Source organism: Aquarana catesbeiana, linkage group LG13 (assembly GCF_042186555.1).
Source record: "Aquarana catesbeiana isolate 2022-GZ linkage group LG13, ASM4218655v1, whole genome shotgun sequence".
In the NCBI taxonomy this organism is placed as follows: domain Eukaryota; kingdom Metazoa; phylum Chordata; class Amphibia; order Anura; family Ranidae; genus Aquarana; species Aquarana catesbeiana.
Window position 1 is genome coordinate 9,209,098 of NC_133336.1, and position 17,806 is coordinate 9,226,903.

Here is a 17,806-nt window from a genome sequence, read left to right on the forward strand (position 1 = left end):
ATTTGGTCATACGTCTCGGTGGATGTAATGAACTGATTTCTGCTCCAGAGGAACGATCACAAATAAAATATGGCATGGATAAGATCTGTCTCCAGGACTAGGCCTATTCCTCCTCTGCAGGCCTCTATTGGTAAGCAGCAATTGTTACCTTGTATTTCTATCATCTTTATGGAGAAGTAAAGCTATATAACCTAACTTACATATATATTCAATTGTATTTTATGCTATAGTTAGGCTTAAAGTGATTGTATACCCTTACCTTGTAAAATAACCTACTCAGTGTAACCACTTCCAGACCACCCCATAGAAGATATACTGCTACAGGGCGGCCCTCCTGTACTCTATCATGTGGATATATACGTGATTCTGCACTTACGCCTACAGGGGGGGATGTATGCTGCCAGCGGGCCACTTCTGCTGTGATTAATCACAGCAGTAGCCAATCTGTGGGTGCCGGCACTGGATGTCCTCCGGCATCCACCAATCATCAGTAAAACACACAGAATGGAGCTCTGCCTGCATAAACTAGGCAGATCTCAGTTCTCACAGGGGGGAAGGGATGGTGTGACAGACTCACCCGGGACAGAGGTTTTTGGAGGGGACTGAATGTTAGCCTCTTGCCTACTGACTATGGGCCCTGCCATTTGAGGGAGCTACAAGCATCTAGGAAGATATTCTGTTATGTAATGCAAAAGGACATTATTAAGGAGGCCATGATGGTCTCTGCCAGCTTGGGACTCAGTGGGCAGATGTATGTGAAAGGAATGCTGATTAATGAGATCTGGTAAGCCAGGGTCTTTCACCTAATAGCTTATTATGCTCATTACTACACCTTTGTCTCCTAGAAAATTATTGGGGGATGTGTTTCTACTTATGCATACCTCCCAAGTCCCGTTGTGGGAGCTCTGTCCCACGTCCCGGGTACCTTCATTCCGGGACAATGTCCCAGAATTGCCCCCTTGGCCGATCTGATGCCCCCTAAAAAATGACGCTGCACCACCGCTGTCCCTCACTGCCCGCTGTACTAGTTCTGGCCGAGACCCGCTTTATTTCACCCCTAGACGCTGCCTGGCTCACTGCCGAAACAACTGGTTGCTAGACATGGCCCGCCTGGCGTCTAACAACTAGTGACGTCACAACGAGGAGGAGAGCAGGGCCCCAGTATTCAGAGCAAGCCGGAGGATTCCTCCTCCTCGCGCCATAAGCTCCACCCCGACTCCGCCCCTGACTCCGGGTCCTCCCTGAAGGCCATTCCTGCCACTGGAAGAAAAGTAGGAGAAATGATCCCTGCACACTTAAAACAGTCTTTGACTTGTGACAGTCCATCCACTGATAGCAGTCTCCAGATCCTAGGAAGAGGACGTGCAAACTGCTGCTGGCTGATCTGTTTCGAAGGTAACATCTTCTTCTTCAGATTTACTTCAGTGCACCGCCTACCAACAAGGGAGGGGCACTGTAGTCAATCTGATTTGTGCCTCCTAGATGAGCACATGTATTTAAGATGTCCCCTTACCGACTCCTAAGATCTCTTTTCAGGAGATCAAGCAGGCATATGGCTGTGTAACCCCAGCCTCGGGTACAGACCAAGAAGGTGACACTCATAAACTTCTAGGATGGGAATCCTCTGTGTGGCGAATGGTCACTCGGTAGTCATGTAAAAATAAGTAACAAAGGCTCCCATAGCGTAACAAGTTTAAACACTTTATTTAAAAAAAGTTAAAAGAATCACACTCACATTATAGCAGAAATCAAAATCGCATAATCAATTGCCAGCCGGCTGCACACTGCTGCCCGTGTCTTCAGGGATCAGCGAGGATCGTGGTGACGTCAGCACGTCGCTCCTCCCTACGCCGTTTCGTCAGAGGTGATGTCTAGTTCTTGGGGTTCCTATGGCCAGATCCATTGGACCCGTGTTCCAGGACTTAGGAAGCGGTATATGACGGAAGCACTCAAGCGGAGTGTGGGGCGTTCCGTGACAAGGATTATGGAGGCCACTGTGCTCTTAGCAACCTTAAGTGCAGCAGAATTTTTTTTTGTAACCTTGGCCAGATCTGTGCCTTGCCACAATTCTGTCTCTGAGCTCTTTAGGCAGTTCCTTTGACCTCATGATTCTCATTTGCTCTGACATGCACTGTGAGCTGCAAGGTCTTATATAGACAGGTGTGTGGCTTTCCTAATCAAGTCCAATCAGTATAATCAAACACAGCTGGACTCAAATGAAGGTGTAGAACCATCTCAAGGATGATCAGAAGAAATGGACAGCACCTGAGTTAAATATATGAGTGTCACAGCAAAGCGTCTGAATACTTAGGACCATGTGATATTTCAGTTTTTCTTTTTTATTAAATCTACAAAAATGTCAACAATTCTGTATTTTTCTGTCAATATGGGGTGCTGTGTGTACAATATGGGGCGCTGTGTGTACATTAATGAGGAAAAAAATGAACTTAAATGATTTTAGCAAATGGATGCAATATAACAAAGAGTAAAAAATGTAAGGGGGTCTAAATATTTTCCATCCCCGCTGTATATATTTTTGTGGCCCCAATGAATCCCTGAGTGCTGCTGGGGCCACAAAAGATATATACTGTATTTATCGGTGCCTCTGAGGGGACAGGGAGGGGGAGGGACAAGTGCCGACAGATTGCATACAGGAGAATTTCCTGTTTACTCTGCAGCCTCTAATAGGAAGTCCCATCTCCTGGGCTGCCATTGGACGAATGTTCTGTCTATCATAGGAGGCGGGACTTTGTATTTAAAAGGCCACAGAGAAAACTGGAGATTCTCCTGTATGTAATCTGTTGGAGCTCATCCCGTCCCCTCCCTGTCCCCTCCGAGGCTGCAGATGGGCATCGATCAGGCTGTACTGTTGGCAATGGTGAGGCTGCATTCAGGGCAATTGTGAGTTTACATTCATTCCAAAGGGGGGCTGCATTCATAGCAATGGAGAGGCTGCATTCATGGCAATGGTGAGTCTGCATTCATGGCAATGGTGAGTCTGCATTCATCCCAATGGTGAGTCTGCATTCATGGCAATGGGGGGGGGCTGCAGTAATGGCAATGGGGGGCCTGCATTCATGGCAATGGTGAGGCTGCAGAAGGGCACTGACCCTTATTTTGCTTCACAGTTCTTTTTTTTTAATTTAAGTTCTTTCCTGAAACTTTTCTCTTAAAGTGAAGGTGCGTGTTATACGCTGATAAATACGGTAAATACAGATAGCACACCCAAGCTCATCTCTTCACCACACACAGCCACAAACACAAGAAATTTCTTGTTGAGCAGTGTATTAGTGCTTGGATGAACACACTTAGACCAAATTTTAGTGGTTCAAGGAATGTCAGGCAAAATGGTCGGCCCTCACGCATGTTCACTTCATCAAATCTGGCCCTCTTCGGAAAAAGTTTGGACACCCCTGGCTTATAGCAATGCAATGCATCACTTCCCTAGAGTAGTACAATGTTATTACAATAACATTATATTGCTCTGGTCATGTGTTAAAAAAATCATTCAAAATGTAATAAAAAATTTAAAAAATAAAAATATATAATGCTTTTTTTTCATACTGTCACCAGTCAGTGTCCCTGATCACTGCCACACCAGTTATATGATGACACCGTACTGCACTGGTGGCAGTATGTAAAAAAATAATAATAAATTGTGAAAAATATTTTTTTAATTTCTTAATTTTCCAAAAAATTATGACAAAAAACAACTTTATAAAACTCTTCATGCCTCTTACTAAATACCTTGGACTGTCTACTTTTCAAAAAGAGGTGATTTGGGGGCTATTTGTACTGTCCTGGCATTTTTGGGCCTCAAGAAATGAGATTGGCCGTCAGTACATCAGGATTAATCGATTTTCAGATATATATCTCATAGTGTGTGGACTCTATAACTTTCCTACAGACTAAATAATATACACTGATTTGGTTTCCTTTCACCAAAGAAATGTAGCAGAATACATTTTGGGCTAAATTTATGAAGAACAATTATTTATTTGCAAAATTTTATAACAGAAACAAAGAAAAACATGTTTTTTTTTCAAAATTTTCGGTCTATTTTAAATTGTTTTAGCAAAAAATTAAAAACCCCAGTGGGGATTAAATACCACCAAAAGAAATCTCTATTTGTGTGAACAAAAGGATAAAAAAATTGCTTGGGTACAGTGTAGCATGACCGCGCAATTGTCATTCAAAGTGTGACAGCGCTGAAAGCTGAAAATTGGCCTCGGCAGGAACGAAGAGCCGGTATCAAAGTCATCATTGGACTTTAAAGCCCAATTGAATGTTCAATTAAAATTAGCTAAAATCATTAGAGGTGCGTCAAAAGAAAGGATTTCCAAAGTCTTATGCCGTGTACACACGGTTGGACTTTCCAACGGGAAATGTTGGATGTGAGCTTGTTGTCGGAAAGTCCGACCGTGTGTATGCTCCATCGAACATTTGCTGTCGGACTTTCCACCAACAAATGTTTGAGAGCAGGTTCTCAAATTTTCCACCAACAAAACGTTGTTGTTGGAAAGTCCGATCGTGTGTACACAAGTCCATCACACAAAAGTTCACGCATGCTTGGAATCAAGCAGAAGGAGCCGCACTGGCTATTTTTCTCGGCTTGTCGTACGTCTTCTACATCACCGCATTCTCGCGTTCGCAATTGTTGCCAACATTTGTGTGACCATGTGTATGCAAGACAAGTTTGAGCCAACAATCTTCGAACAAAAATCCATGGTTTTGTTGGTGGAAAGTCCGATCGTGTGTACGAGGCATAACAGTTGTTTTTTTTTAGAAAGTTGAAAGTCTGTCCCCTGCCAGAGAAGGATCCTTGCTCTCTGTGCGGAAGCAGTGGTCTCTTTGCAGAAGTACGGCATGCCACCTGCTGAGTCAGAACTAGAGCTTTCCAATCAGCAGGGAGAATGAGCTTTGCTGAGTGCAAGGTCTATCTTCAATGGTCTATCCCGCCCCCTACACAGTCACAACTACTTCTATCCAATCAGGGAGATCACACTCACTGCTGATTGGAGAGAAGTAGCTATGACTGTGCAGGGGGTTGTTTTCACATAGAGGGCAGAAGTCCTTGTCTTTACCCCGTGGCATAGACTCTCGCTTGGACTGGCATTAGAGCACAATTAAGAAAAGCAAAAATACATTTCAAATACAGTTTTTATTACTAGTGGATTAGCATTAGAAAAGATGTCTTGATATACAAGTGATATCTTGATATACAAGTAGCATCATGTCACAACTGAGTATAAAAGAGAAGAAAGGTGCCTCTAAGTGTAGCAACATGGTTACATTTAATGAAGGTACAACATTTAGCAACTCACATGGTTGATGCCGGCATCCAGGGTAAAGCTGTCCACATAGACCATCCCCCGCACCAGCATCAATGTAATCTCTTCCACGCTGTGCACCATGAGCGGTTCAAGCCTCGCTTTCAAATTGCTCTACTGCAGGGTAATCTTCCTGGTCACGATCGCAGACTGACAGCGGTGAGAGCCAGCAGTGCGGGGGATGGTCAACTTTACTCCGGATGCCGGCATACTTAGATGTGCCTCTTTTAATCATCAACCATATAAATGTACCTTCAATAAATGTAACCATATTGCTACACTTAAGGGCTCCTCTTTTCTCTTGTATACTCTGGAGCTCCTGCTGAATTTTGCTTCTTTTTTTTTTGAAAAATATTTATTGATTTTTTCAAAATATATTCATAGAAGACATTGTACAGAACAATTGTAAGGCATGAATATACATAATTATTCTTTATACAGAATGTACGTTCTATCTAAACATAAACATAGTTATAAGGAGCACTGGGGAGAGGGAGGGGAGAGGGGAGGGAGAGGGAGGTAAGCAATTCACATTTGCCAGCTTGTCACTAACATTGGGCAAGAAGTTGCCAAAAAGGGTTTATCCTACATTTTTGTACCTTTAGGGAATGGAGGCGACTTATGAACATATCTACCTAGATAACCTACAAATATGATCTGGTTAATACATTTTGTTTGGGTGAATATAGTCCCAGAGTGTAATAGCTGAAGTTGATGGATGCCAAGGAGCTTCAAGTGATTGTAGGCCGCTTATGGTGGTTTAAATGAAGAAGGATCAGAGGCTGGAGGAATTTTGAGTTTGCCGAGTGAGTTAGTGATGTCTCTCGTCAGGTACCATTCTGTATATCTAAATGGGTGCATTATGTCTTGGATGGTCTGGTGAGGAAATGTGGCTTCCAGAAACCTTCTCCAGCGTTTGAAAAATCGTGGGGTAAAGCGGAGATTTGACTTGATGAGGTCCAATCTTTCTAGATAAAATAATGAAGTCAAGGCTTTTATAACCGCAGGCAGACTGGGCGGAGCTGTCGTTATCCAGTGGGACATAATAGTCCTGCGGGCTACAAAAGGCAGATATGGGCCCAGTGCAGTATGTTTGGAAAGTCCAGTGCGGACGAGGAGGATGCTGAAGGTGTGATGCTAAACAGGCATAGTAGGCAGTCACTACGTAATCTGATATTGCAGATTTTATTAATGTAGGCTATCACATCGTTCCAGTAGCTGTTAATAGCAGAGCACTCCCAAAGCCTATGGAGCAGCGTAGGACGTGGTAGTAAACACCATGGACATAGAGCTTGAGACGGGTCTTCTTTGTTGAAACGAAATGGGAAGTATGCTCTGTGGATAATCTTAAATTGAGTTTCACGCCATGTTTCAGAGATCGTAAGTTTCCGGGTGAGCCTATATCCCTCAAGGATTTTGTCGGGTAGGTCCTCATCTCCCAGTATATGAGACCATTTTTGAAAAGGCATGAGGCGGTACTTACATGACTGGTGTTGAATGAGGTGGGAATAGATGTTGGAGATAGAGTATTCTTTGCTTTGCAGTAAGTTATCAATAAAAGATGGTTTAAAAGGATCAGTCTCAGGACCACAGCAGGATCTCAGATAATTTGTGAGTTGGTAATGGAAGAAGCTGTGAGTTGGTGGCAGGGAGAATTCCCGCATCAGGTTTTGGTATGGTTTGAGCTTACTTGTATTATTTTGGTATAACGAAGTTATCTTTACGAGTCCTCTGGATTGCCATTGGGTAGAGGCTTTATGCAAAGTGGAAGGTAAGAACATAGGGTTGCCTTGTATTTTGAGATGTTTCGAGATGTTAGAGGGCAGTCCGAGTAGTTTTCTGACCTCCCTCCAGGCGATGACGGTGTCCCTGAATAGTATGCTGGTTTTGAGGTGATGCGGCAGGTTGTTAGGGTTGGAGTGGAGGATGCCTGCAAGGTCGTATGGTGAAGCCATAGAGTCCTCTAGGGCAAAGTTGGAATATTTGGACCCTCCTGTTAACCAGTCTAGGCCCTGTCTAAGTAAGCAGGCTAAATTATAAAAACGAATGTTGGGGAGCCCCGCCCTCGCTCTTCGGGAGACATAGTTTTTGAAGTGCGATGCGTGTTTTTTTGCTAGACCATAGGAAAGCTGTTACAGCCTTCTGAAGTTTTTGCACATCTGAATGCCTCAATAAAAGAGGTATGGTTTGCATGGGATACAGTAGGCGTGCAAATTATACCATTTTAAAAAGATGGGCTCTCCCAAAAAGCGAGAGGGGAAGGGCACCGCAAGCCTCCAATTCCCGAGCAATTTTGGCCACCAAGGGAGGATAGTTGAGTATATATAAGGAAGATGGGTCTCGGCCTATATGTATTCCTAAATAAGTTATATGTTGAGGTGCAATGGTCAGTGGGGATAAATGTGTCCATTTAGTGGATAGTCGAGGGTGTAGTGTTAGGATTTCACTTTTATCAAAGTTTATACAAAAACCAGAGCAGAGTCGGAAGGTCGTAAATATTTGTTTAAGTCTGTCAAAGTCTGATACAGGGTCAGTAGAGAACAATAAAATATCGTCCGCAAATAGTGCAGAGCGGAGTATTTGGTTTCCCAAGGTGATGCCACTAACCCCTTCGGTTGAATTGAGGATTCTAGATAAGGGTTCAATCGCAATGTTGAATAACAACGGGGATAGGGGGCATCCCTGTCTCATTCCTTTCGCTAAGGGGATGGTGTCTGAAATAAAGTTTGGGGTGACAAGGCGTGCCATTGGTGAGGCGTACATTTGTGAGAGGAACCTTGTGATTGGACCTGAAAAGCCGAATTTTTCCATTACTGTGAAAAGCCATGAAATATCAATATTGTCAAAGGCTTTTTCGGCGTCTAGGGACATTATTGCTACATCTTGATCGGGGTGTGTTTTAGCAAATTCTAGCGCCATTAAGACCTTACGGATGTTTAGTGTGGCTGAACATCCTGAGACAAAACCTGATTGGGCTGGGTGTAAGAGGGACGGAAGTAAGAGAGCTAAACGTGATGCTACGATTTTAAACAGGATTTTTACGTCCACATTTATTAATGAAATTGGACGATAGGAGCCTGGAAGTAAGGGATCCTTCCCTTTCTTAGAGATTAATTTGATATGAGCTTGTGTCCCTGTGGGAAGGTATGGACCTCCGTCCCACATGGCTGCATATACATGCTTCAGTGTGTTGGGAATAAAATCGGCCGTTAATTTGAAGAATTCCGCAGTGTACCCGTCGGGACCCGGAGCTTTAGCAGAGGCCATAGATTTGATCGTCTGTTGTATGTCTTCTAGGGTGATAGGCGCATTAAGTGCCTCCAAGTGTGACGTTTGAAGCCTGGGCAGACGTATCTTGTCTAGCAGAGCTTCCACGGCAGGTTGATCTGCTGGGTCTGCTCGGTACAGATCAGTATAATAATCTGCAAGTAGTTTGCTGACTTCGGCAGGCGAGGTAACTAGCGAGCCGGAAGCATTTCTCAAGGTTGGGATATGTGTAGGACGTCTTGGTCCTGAACATAGTCTGGCAAGCAATCTGCCTGCCTTGTTGCCAAATTTGTGAAAGTGAAGAGTAGAGTACGAAGTTTTAGCAGCTTCGTGTTGTTCTGCCCAGAGATCAAAGGCGCACTTGGCCCGCTTCCATTCCTGTATATTAGCTAAGGTGCGGGTTTAGTGTTAGCTTGTCGTGAGCTAGACGTAGGGATTCACTTGCTTGCATATATTGTTGTCGGGTGTGTTTTTTAAATTGTATGGTGTACGAGATGATTTTACCTCGTAGGAAGGCTTTGCCTGCTTCCCAGAAGAGGTTTGGGTCAGAGATATGTGCTCCAGTTGTGGAGATATATTCTTCCCATGTTTGGTGCAATACGTGTCGGAAGTCTTCATTATCCGCCAGATATGAAGGGAAACGCCAGGTAGGGGAAGGAGTTGAGGGTGTGGATTGAGTCATATGGACTGCGATGGGGCTGTGGTCTGAGATTCTGGCATCGTAAATGTCTGGGGTGTTTATTACAGATACTAGGGCCGGGGAGGCAAAGAAGTAGTCTATACGAGAGAAGGTATTATGTGGGGGCGAGAAGAAAGTATATTCTCTGTCCGTTGGATGTGCCAGGCGCCAGATGTCTACAAAATGCATAGATTCAATGGAGTGTGCTAAGGGAGTCGAGTCTGGTGTATGGGAGGGACCGGGCCTTGTCTTTTGTTTAGGGAGATAAGTGCGGTCTGCCAGTGTGGACATGGCCGAGTTAAAGTCCCCGCCCACTAAATGCAATACCTCAGGGGCAGTGAGGACCCATTGAACCATGTCCTGGAAGAATGAAGTGTCTGGAGAGTTGGGAGCATAGATATTGGTGATAGCTACGGCTTTGTCGCCTATGGTCATATGTAAGGTCAGTTTGCGGCCTAAGGCGTCAGCCCTCACTTCTCTGACAGAGTGTCGTAGGTTTTTATGAATTAAAATAGCTACACCAGCCTTGCGGCCTAATGCAGGGGACCCGTATACAGAACCTACCCACATTTTTTTAAGGCGTTTTAAATCGTCTGCGGAGAGATGTGTCTCCTGTAATAGGGCCACATCTGCCCTAAGACGCCGTAGATGTCTAAGTATGGACATACGTTTATTCGGGGATCGGAGCCCCTTAACATTCCATGATATAAATTTCAGGTGATTCCCATTGGCTGAAAAAGACATGATTGGATATGATAGTTGTAATGAATGGGAGGCTGATCAGGGAGCCTCCTGATATGTACAGTTGCAACCATACAGGAATCACCCAAAAGTTGTAGGTCATATAAAATAAAAGGTACTAATAAGGCAAACATGAATTGCGAATGCATTAAGTAATAGTTATTGAGCCGTAACAAAGCAAGGTTACAGTTATAACGTAACAAACTACAAACAGTGTACTTCACTTTTTTCCACATGGGATACAACTACCCATAATGCCTCTCAGCGACCCGCTAGCTCCTAACATATGAGCATGATTTTGGCTAAGAGGAGTGGGATAGGGGAGGAAGAGATGAGAGAAATGGGGGAGGGAGGGGAGGGAGGGAGTGGTGGAAGGTAGGAGTTGGTATAGGGGGAGGATCAGGATATGGGATTAAGGGAAGTGCTGGTTGTATCTGTGTCAAAGAATAGGCTCAGCTAAGATAATAAAGTACAAAAAAGGGGGGGGCTTAGTCAAAGGGTCTGCCCCGTGAGGGGTCTATAACCATGGAGATCACCTGAGTTATTATGTTGACCTTTTGGGTAAACAAAGTGAGGGCGATGGGTGGTGGTAAACCAGGCTGGGAGGCATTATAACAGGACCTTTAGTTAATAGGTAATAGCAACCGTGTAAGACATTACACCTAAAACAGGCTAACATGTAAAATAGGAAGAAGTCAGGTTAGAGACAATGGGGGGTAATATTACCCATCCGAGGAAGTGTAGATGGTCAGATAAAGTTCCTGGAGTCCTTCATCGATTTGCAGAGCGGTCGTCTTGGTTAGTAAAGTGGCTGCGCTTGTATGGGGGTTTTGTGGGGCTGCGTTGATGCTTAGGTGGTACCTTCGCTGTCGACGGTGATGATGAAGGTGAATTCTCTTCAAGGTTGCTATGTTCCATTTCTGTGCCTCGGGTGGCGAGAAAATGTTCCGCCTCCTCAGGGGTATGAAACGTGAGGTGTTCTCCTTCATGTGTTTCGATGTGGAGGACAGCCGGATAGGCTAAGGAGAACCGGATTTGGTTATGATGAATGGTGGAGCAGATCGGTGAAAACGCTTTACGTTGCTTCATTACCTCTATGGAATAATCTGCAAAAAGTAGGAGTTTTGCGCCATCAACCATTAAAGACCGTGAACAACGAAACTTTTGCATTATGGCATTCTTGTCCGCGTAGTTGAGGTACTTTACAATAACGTGGCGGGGTTTGGCACGTGATTCTGAGAATTGACCAATGCGGTGCGCGCGTTCAATAGTGCAGGGAATGCGAAGGCCCAGTTGTTCTGGGATGATTTTTGTGCATATATTGGTTAGCTGTGGTGTGGAAACTGATTCAGGCAGACCAATGATGCGTAAATTGTTTCTCCTCAAACGATTTTCCAAATCATCGAGTTTGTCCCATATGTCCCTATTAGTAACTGTGAGACGTGCTACTGCTACAGATGAGGCTGTGAGTTCATCTTCCAGGGAGGAAATTCTATCCTCTACCTGATTGATTCTCTGTGCCTGTGCTTGTAGGTCAATATGTAACTGCTCTAACCCTCTATGAACTGCTGCATCCACTGTAGCTGTGAGAGTGGGGCCCAGCAGCGTGACTACAGCCTGTGCAATTCCAGCAGGGGAGGTAGGGTCCGTACCTGTCATGTCAGGAGCTGAGGGGAGCTGTGGTTGCGGCTGTGGCTGCGTGTGTGCCTGCTCCGTCATGCCTGGGGCGGCCGCCATCTTGGCTGTGTCCACCGCTGTATCTCCTCCGGTGGGGATCGTGGATGTGACCACCCGAGCATACGATCGCTCCACAAAGCGATCCATGGGAGCCCGCTGTATGTCCGCACTGCGATGGGGGGTCTCCTCGGAGCAATAGCTGGCTTGAGAGGCAGATTAGTGAGGAGCGCTGCGGGAGCTGGAGCTCGTTACCTTCTCCTCATGTGGCGCCGGAACCGGAAGTCTGAATTTTGCTTCTAATCCCCTTGTGGAGGCTTCCATTTGTAGATGGACATTTATGGTTACATAACTATAATCTTTTTATATGGACTATAAACTGAAGGATTTATGAATAAATAGTTGTGGAATGAATCATCTGAGTTTTCATTATTTCTTATGGGGATAATTGCTTTGATATACAAGTGCTTTGGATTACAAGCATGTTCCTGGAACAAATTATCCGAGGTATTACTGTGTTGCAAAGTAAGAGCCCTTTCACACTGGGGCGGCATCGGCGGTAAAACGCCGCTATTATTAGCGACGTTTTACCGTCGGTATGTATAGCCGCGCCGTCCCATTGATTTCAATGGGCAGGAGCGGTAAAGGAGCGGTATACACACCGCTCCTTCACCGCTCCGAAGATGCTGCTGGCAGGACTTTTTTTACCGTCCTGCCAGTGCATCGCTCCAGTGTGAAAGCCCTCGGGGCTTTCACACTGGATACACAGCAGCGGCACTTTTGGGTCGGTTTGCAGGCGCTATTATTAGCGCAATAGCGCCTGCAAACTGCCCCAGTGTGAAAGGGCTCTAAGACAAATCAAAGATTAAAAGATACAAAGAAATAGATTTCCCCAGTTCCTGAAAATATGAGATCTGAGTTGAATCCACAACCCTGTAAATCTATTTTCTGTGTTTCTATAGACCTCAAAGTGTTCCGCCGTCAGCTGTCTTCATATTCCGATTCATCACTGAGGATTATGTACGAGTATTACAAAGATGATCTGGCCTATATCTTGGAGAACATGGACACTGAGGCCCTCCTGAGAGAGATAAAATCTCGGAATATCTTAAACACAGATGTAAGGAAAAAATAATTCCAAATGAATTGTGATAAATGTCTATGTCAGAGATAATCACATGTGAATATCATTGTTGCTGAAGTTATGTGCAAACCTTGACTTTCTCTGTAAAGTCAAGGCAGGGCCGGTGCCAGCATAAGGCAGCTAAGGCAGCTGCCTGAGGGAGCCAGAAGAAGGGGGGCACCAAAGTCAGAGGGTCCCAAGAAGTGCTAATGCTGGCGCCGGCTTTCCTTTAATCTTTACCCAGCTCTTCAAAATGTGAAACAGAAAGGTGGCGCAGCACAACCTCGAGCGCTGCGAACTTCAGCCGCTGCCCCCTGGCTACACTGACTGCCATGGCTGCAGCTCCTCTCCCCGCCTAGGCCCCGCCTACTCCACCCCCCCTTCTCTCTGACAGATGCAGGACAGGAAGAGCCAGACGGTCTTCATCTGAGACACCCCATCGCCCTTCAACCCCCGAGCTTCGCTATGGCAGAAAAAATAACTTCCCTCCTCCCAGTGGTGTCGCTATGGGGGGGCGGAGGTGCGGCCCACACCCGGGTGACACATGGCCTGGACTGAACGCTGTGACTCCCTCTTTCCCTTCTGGAATCTCTGCTTTCCCCTCCACACGATGTGCGGGGAGGGTGGGGGAGGAAGGAGTGAGGCAGAGACACTGACAGACAGGGTGCCTGGGTCTGATAAATCCCTCCCACAATCGCTGCAGCCTGCACTATAGCTGCCGCCTCCTCCTTCTCGGCTCTGATGTTCTCGTACACAGGCCAGGAGGAAGAAACGGGAGGGGGGGCACCTTCCCTACAAGGTCTGTAATAACAACAGAAGCCTTACATGGTAATTGGGAGGGGGGGTTCTGGAGGGTCTGGGCAGGAAACATTTGTGCTGCCAGGAGTGATTTTAGAGAGGGGGTTTAACCGAGGATATGTGCTAGGGGGTGCTTTGTTTTGGATTAGAGAGGACTTGTGCTAGAAGGAGGGGGGCAGATTTGAAGTTTGACCCCCCAGCATAAGTTCTCTTCCCTCCCAAAGCACCCCAGAGCACATATGCCTTAACCCCCCTCCCCCAAATCAAAGATCCCATAGCAGCTCTATCCTCCCCCCACCCTATCAGAATCCTCCCCCCTGATCCAACTCTGGCTCCATCCATTCCCCATGATCCCATCCTGGCTCCATCCGTTCCCCCCAATCCCATCCTGGCTCCATCCACCACCCCAATCCCATCCCGGCTCCAACTGTCCACCCCTCTGATCCCATCCCGGCTCCATTCATTCCCCCAATCTCATTCCAGCTCCATCCATTACCCCGATCCCATCCCAGCTCAATCCATTCCCCCCGATCCCATCCCAGCTCCATCCACTCCCCCCCGATCCCATCCCAGCTCCATCCACTACCCCGATCCCATGCCAGCTCCATCCAACACCCCAATTCCATCCCAGATCACTGCATAAAGCAAGGTCCATAAAGACAGGGATGAGCGAGTTTGGGGTGGAAGAACTTGACTGGCCTGCACAGAGTCCTGACCTCAACCCTATAGAACACCTTTGGAATAAATTTGAGCGGAGACTACAAGCCAGGCCTTCTTGTCCAACATCAGTGCCTGACCTCACAAATGTGCTTCTGGAAAAATGGTCAAATATTCCCATAGACACACTCCTAAACCTTGTCGGCAGCCTTCCCAGAAGAGTTGAAGCTGTTATAGCTGCAAAGGGTGGGCCAACGCAATATTGAACCCTACGGACTAAGACTGGGATGTGTAAAGGCAGGTGTCCCAATACTTTTGGTAATATATATTGTGTGTGTGTATATATATATATATATATATATATATATATATATATATATATATATATATATATATATACACACACAGTATATCTCATAGTATTCAAACTATATTACATGAAGACCTTAGATAAAGATTTCTGATGAGACTTTATGTAAGACAAGCAAATCCTGGAATACAATTCAAGTAACACTGTACTTTTTCTGCCACTAGGGGGCACTGCAGGGGAAAGGCTCCAGTTTAGTTTTCTTGTGGGCTCCATCTTGTACCTCTTTTAGTTGGGTGATTGTTGGGATACAGTAGATGATGATAGTTTCTGCTTTAAATAATTCCTATTAATGTTCTCCACCATCACACCATAATGTTTCCTTATAGTCTGCTCAGTAAATGTTTTTTTTCTTTTCCTCCTCTCAGTAAAATGGAGAGACCAACATCTAGAGTTTGGAAACATTTCCACAGTGTGATTTCTGCTGAGAGCAAAGCTGCAATTTGCAAATATTGTGAAAAGAAATATTCTTTTCCAAATGCTATGAAGCTGACAAAACACACCCTGGCATGCCAGAGGGGCCCTAAAGACATAAAAATACTTTATGGAATGAAATGATGAGGACCAGAATAAAAGTGGGAAGAGCTTTCCCCTTCAGAGTTCTCATTCCAGAAACTCTCTAATCTCTGCTTCTGGATCATCGCAAAGTGTTTATTCACCAGCAGTGCCTTCCAGTACTACAGCCATGGCCAAAAGTTTTGGGAATGACACAAATATAAATGTTCACAAAGTCTGCTGCTTCAGTGTTTTTAGATCTTTCTGTCAGATGTTACTATGGGATACTGGGATTTCATAAGTGTCAACGGCTTTTATTGACAATGACATGAAGTTTATTCAAAGAGTCAATATTTGCAGCGCTGACCCTTCTTTATCAAGACCTCTGCAATTCGGTCTGACATGTTGTCAATCAACTTCTGGGCCACTAATGACAGCCCATTCTTGCATAATCAATGCTTGGAGTTTGTTAGAATTTGTGTTTTTTTTTGTTCACCCGCCTCTTAGGAATTATCACTTTTGCCTTACAGCAAGGTGCTCCATCATGCTGGAAAAGTCATTGTTCCCCACCAAACTGTTCTTGGATGGTTGGGAGAAGTTGCTCTTGGAGGATGTTTTTGTACCATTCTTTATTCATGGCTGTGTTCTTAGGAAAAATTGGGAGTGAGCCCACTCCCTTGTCTGAGAAGCAACCCCACACATGAATGGTCTCAGGATGCTTTACTGTTGGCATGACACAGGACTGGTGTTAGGGCTCACCTTTTCTTCTCCAGAGAAGAAAAGTTGAACCTTCTCCAAGGTTTTTTTTTGGATGTCCCAAACAATTGGAACGGGGATTCATCAGAGAAAATTTCCCCCAGTACTCAGCAGTCCAATCCCTGTACCTTTTGCAGAATATCAATCTGTCCCTGACGTTTTTCCTGGAGAGAAGTGGCTTCTTTGCTGCCCTTCTTGACACCAGGCCATCCTCCAAAAGTCTTCTTCTCACTGTGTGTGCCGATGTACTCACACCTGCCTGCTGCCATTCCTGAGCAAGCTCTGAACTGGTGGTGCCCCCATCCCCTCCTCTCCCCCTCTGCACTGGTGGTGCCCCCATCCCCTCCTCTCCCCCTCTGCACAGGTGGTGCCCCCATCCTCTCCTCTCCCCCTCTGCACTGGTGGTGCCCCCATCCCCTCCTCTCCCCCTCTGCACTGGTGGTGCCCCCATCCCTTTCTCTCCCCCTCTGCACTGGTAGTGCCCCCATCCCCTCCTCTCCCCCTCTGCACTGGTGGTGCCCCATGCCCTCCTCTCCCCCTCTGCACTGGTGGTGCCCTGATCCCGCAGCTGAATCAACTGTAGGAGACAATCCTGGCTCTTGCTGGACTTTCTTGGGCTCCCTGAAGCCTTCTTCACAAATGCAATGGAAATGTTTTTTGGGGGATTACGTTCATTTTCATGGCAAAAAGGGACTTTGCAATTTATTGGAATTCATCTGATCCCTCTTCATAACATTCTGGAGTATATGCAAATTGCCATCATTAAAACTGAGGCAGCAGACTTTGTGAAAATTTATATTTGTGTCATTCTCAAAACTTTTGGCCATGGCTGGACACAATCCCTTCATTTATAGAGACAATGACACCTCAGAATCAGGAGAACATGGATCAAGCTCTTCATAGAGCAATATATGCTTCTGGATCAGCATTATCAGTAACTGGAAATGTATATTGGCAGGAAGCTTTTATATTATTATGAGGGGAAAGGGGGGGGTACCTGTTCTTAACATATACAGTCCTTAAAAAAAAAAAAAACAATTTTAAAAAGCAAGCTTAGTTTGTTTATTAATAGAATTGTACTTTTATTTCACCTTCCCAGAAAATGACTTTCAACTTGTAAAACTACTCTACACTTTTTTTTTTTAAATGTAAATTTTTCCCAAAAAAAAAAAAATGGGAAAAAAGTGTTTTTTCCCATGGCTTCAAAATGTACAGAAATGTTACATCACTAGTTATGATCTGATCAGTGATGTATACATACTTTTGTCCCTACCTGTATGTGTGTTTCAGACCTCCCTGGTAAAAATAATATGTCTGTTTCAGAAATACCAGGCAATAAAAGAAGGATCGGGGGTCGCTTTCTTCTCTCACACCTTGTTACAAGATATTCAGGATCAGGGAAGAGAAGCGGTGCTTGGACTCTGGCAATGTCTCTATGCACTGAAGAAAAATCATCCTCATCCTAATTTATTGGCAGTTCTGGATGAGATAAGACAGACAGGTAACAGGACTTTGTGTTTGTAATAACATTTGGGTCAGTCATTGGTGTGTGCAGACTATTACATGGGGGTGTGCAGCCAAAAGCTTAAACACACATGCGTGTGTATGTGTGTGTGTATATGTGTGTGTATATATATATATATATATATATATATATATATATATATATATATATATAACATACACATATACATATACACTCACACATACACAGACAGACTCACGCTTATAAATGTAAACAAACATTTTAAAATGTATTAAAACATGGACGGTGTCAGTTGGGCAGTGGACAATATCAGTCGTTTTTTACGTTTGTTATTTTTTTACAGTATTTTTTATTTACAATTCTTTTAGGAGCTCTGTTGGGGGGGCTTTGTTGAAATATCAGGGGTCTGATGTCTCAATTTTGCAACAGAGAA

The 17,806-nt window shown here is 44.9% G+C and overlaps 1 protein-coding gene across 1 annotated transcript in view; it reads left to right on the forward strand.

The window, feature by feature from the left end:
- The first annotated feature begins 764 nt into the window (after window positions 1–764).
- LOC141117583 (NACHT, LRR and PYD domains-containing protein 12-like) overlaps window positions 765–17,806 on the forward strand; it is a 183,029-nt gene continuing 165,987 nt past the window's right edge. Inside the window, exons 1-4 of the mRNA XM_073610496.1 lie at window positions 765–784; window positions 2,739–2,878; window positions 12,654–12,811; window positions 17,211–17,388. Of these exons, the coding sequence (XP_073466597.1) occupies window positions 765–784; window positions 2,739–2,878; window positions 12,654–12,811; window positions 17,211–17,388 (496 nt within the window). The remainder of the gene's footprint in view (window positions 785–2,738; window positions 2,879–12,653; window positions 12,812–17,210; window positions 17,389–17,806) is intronic.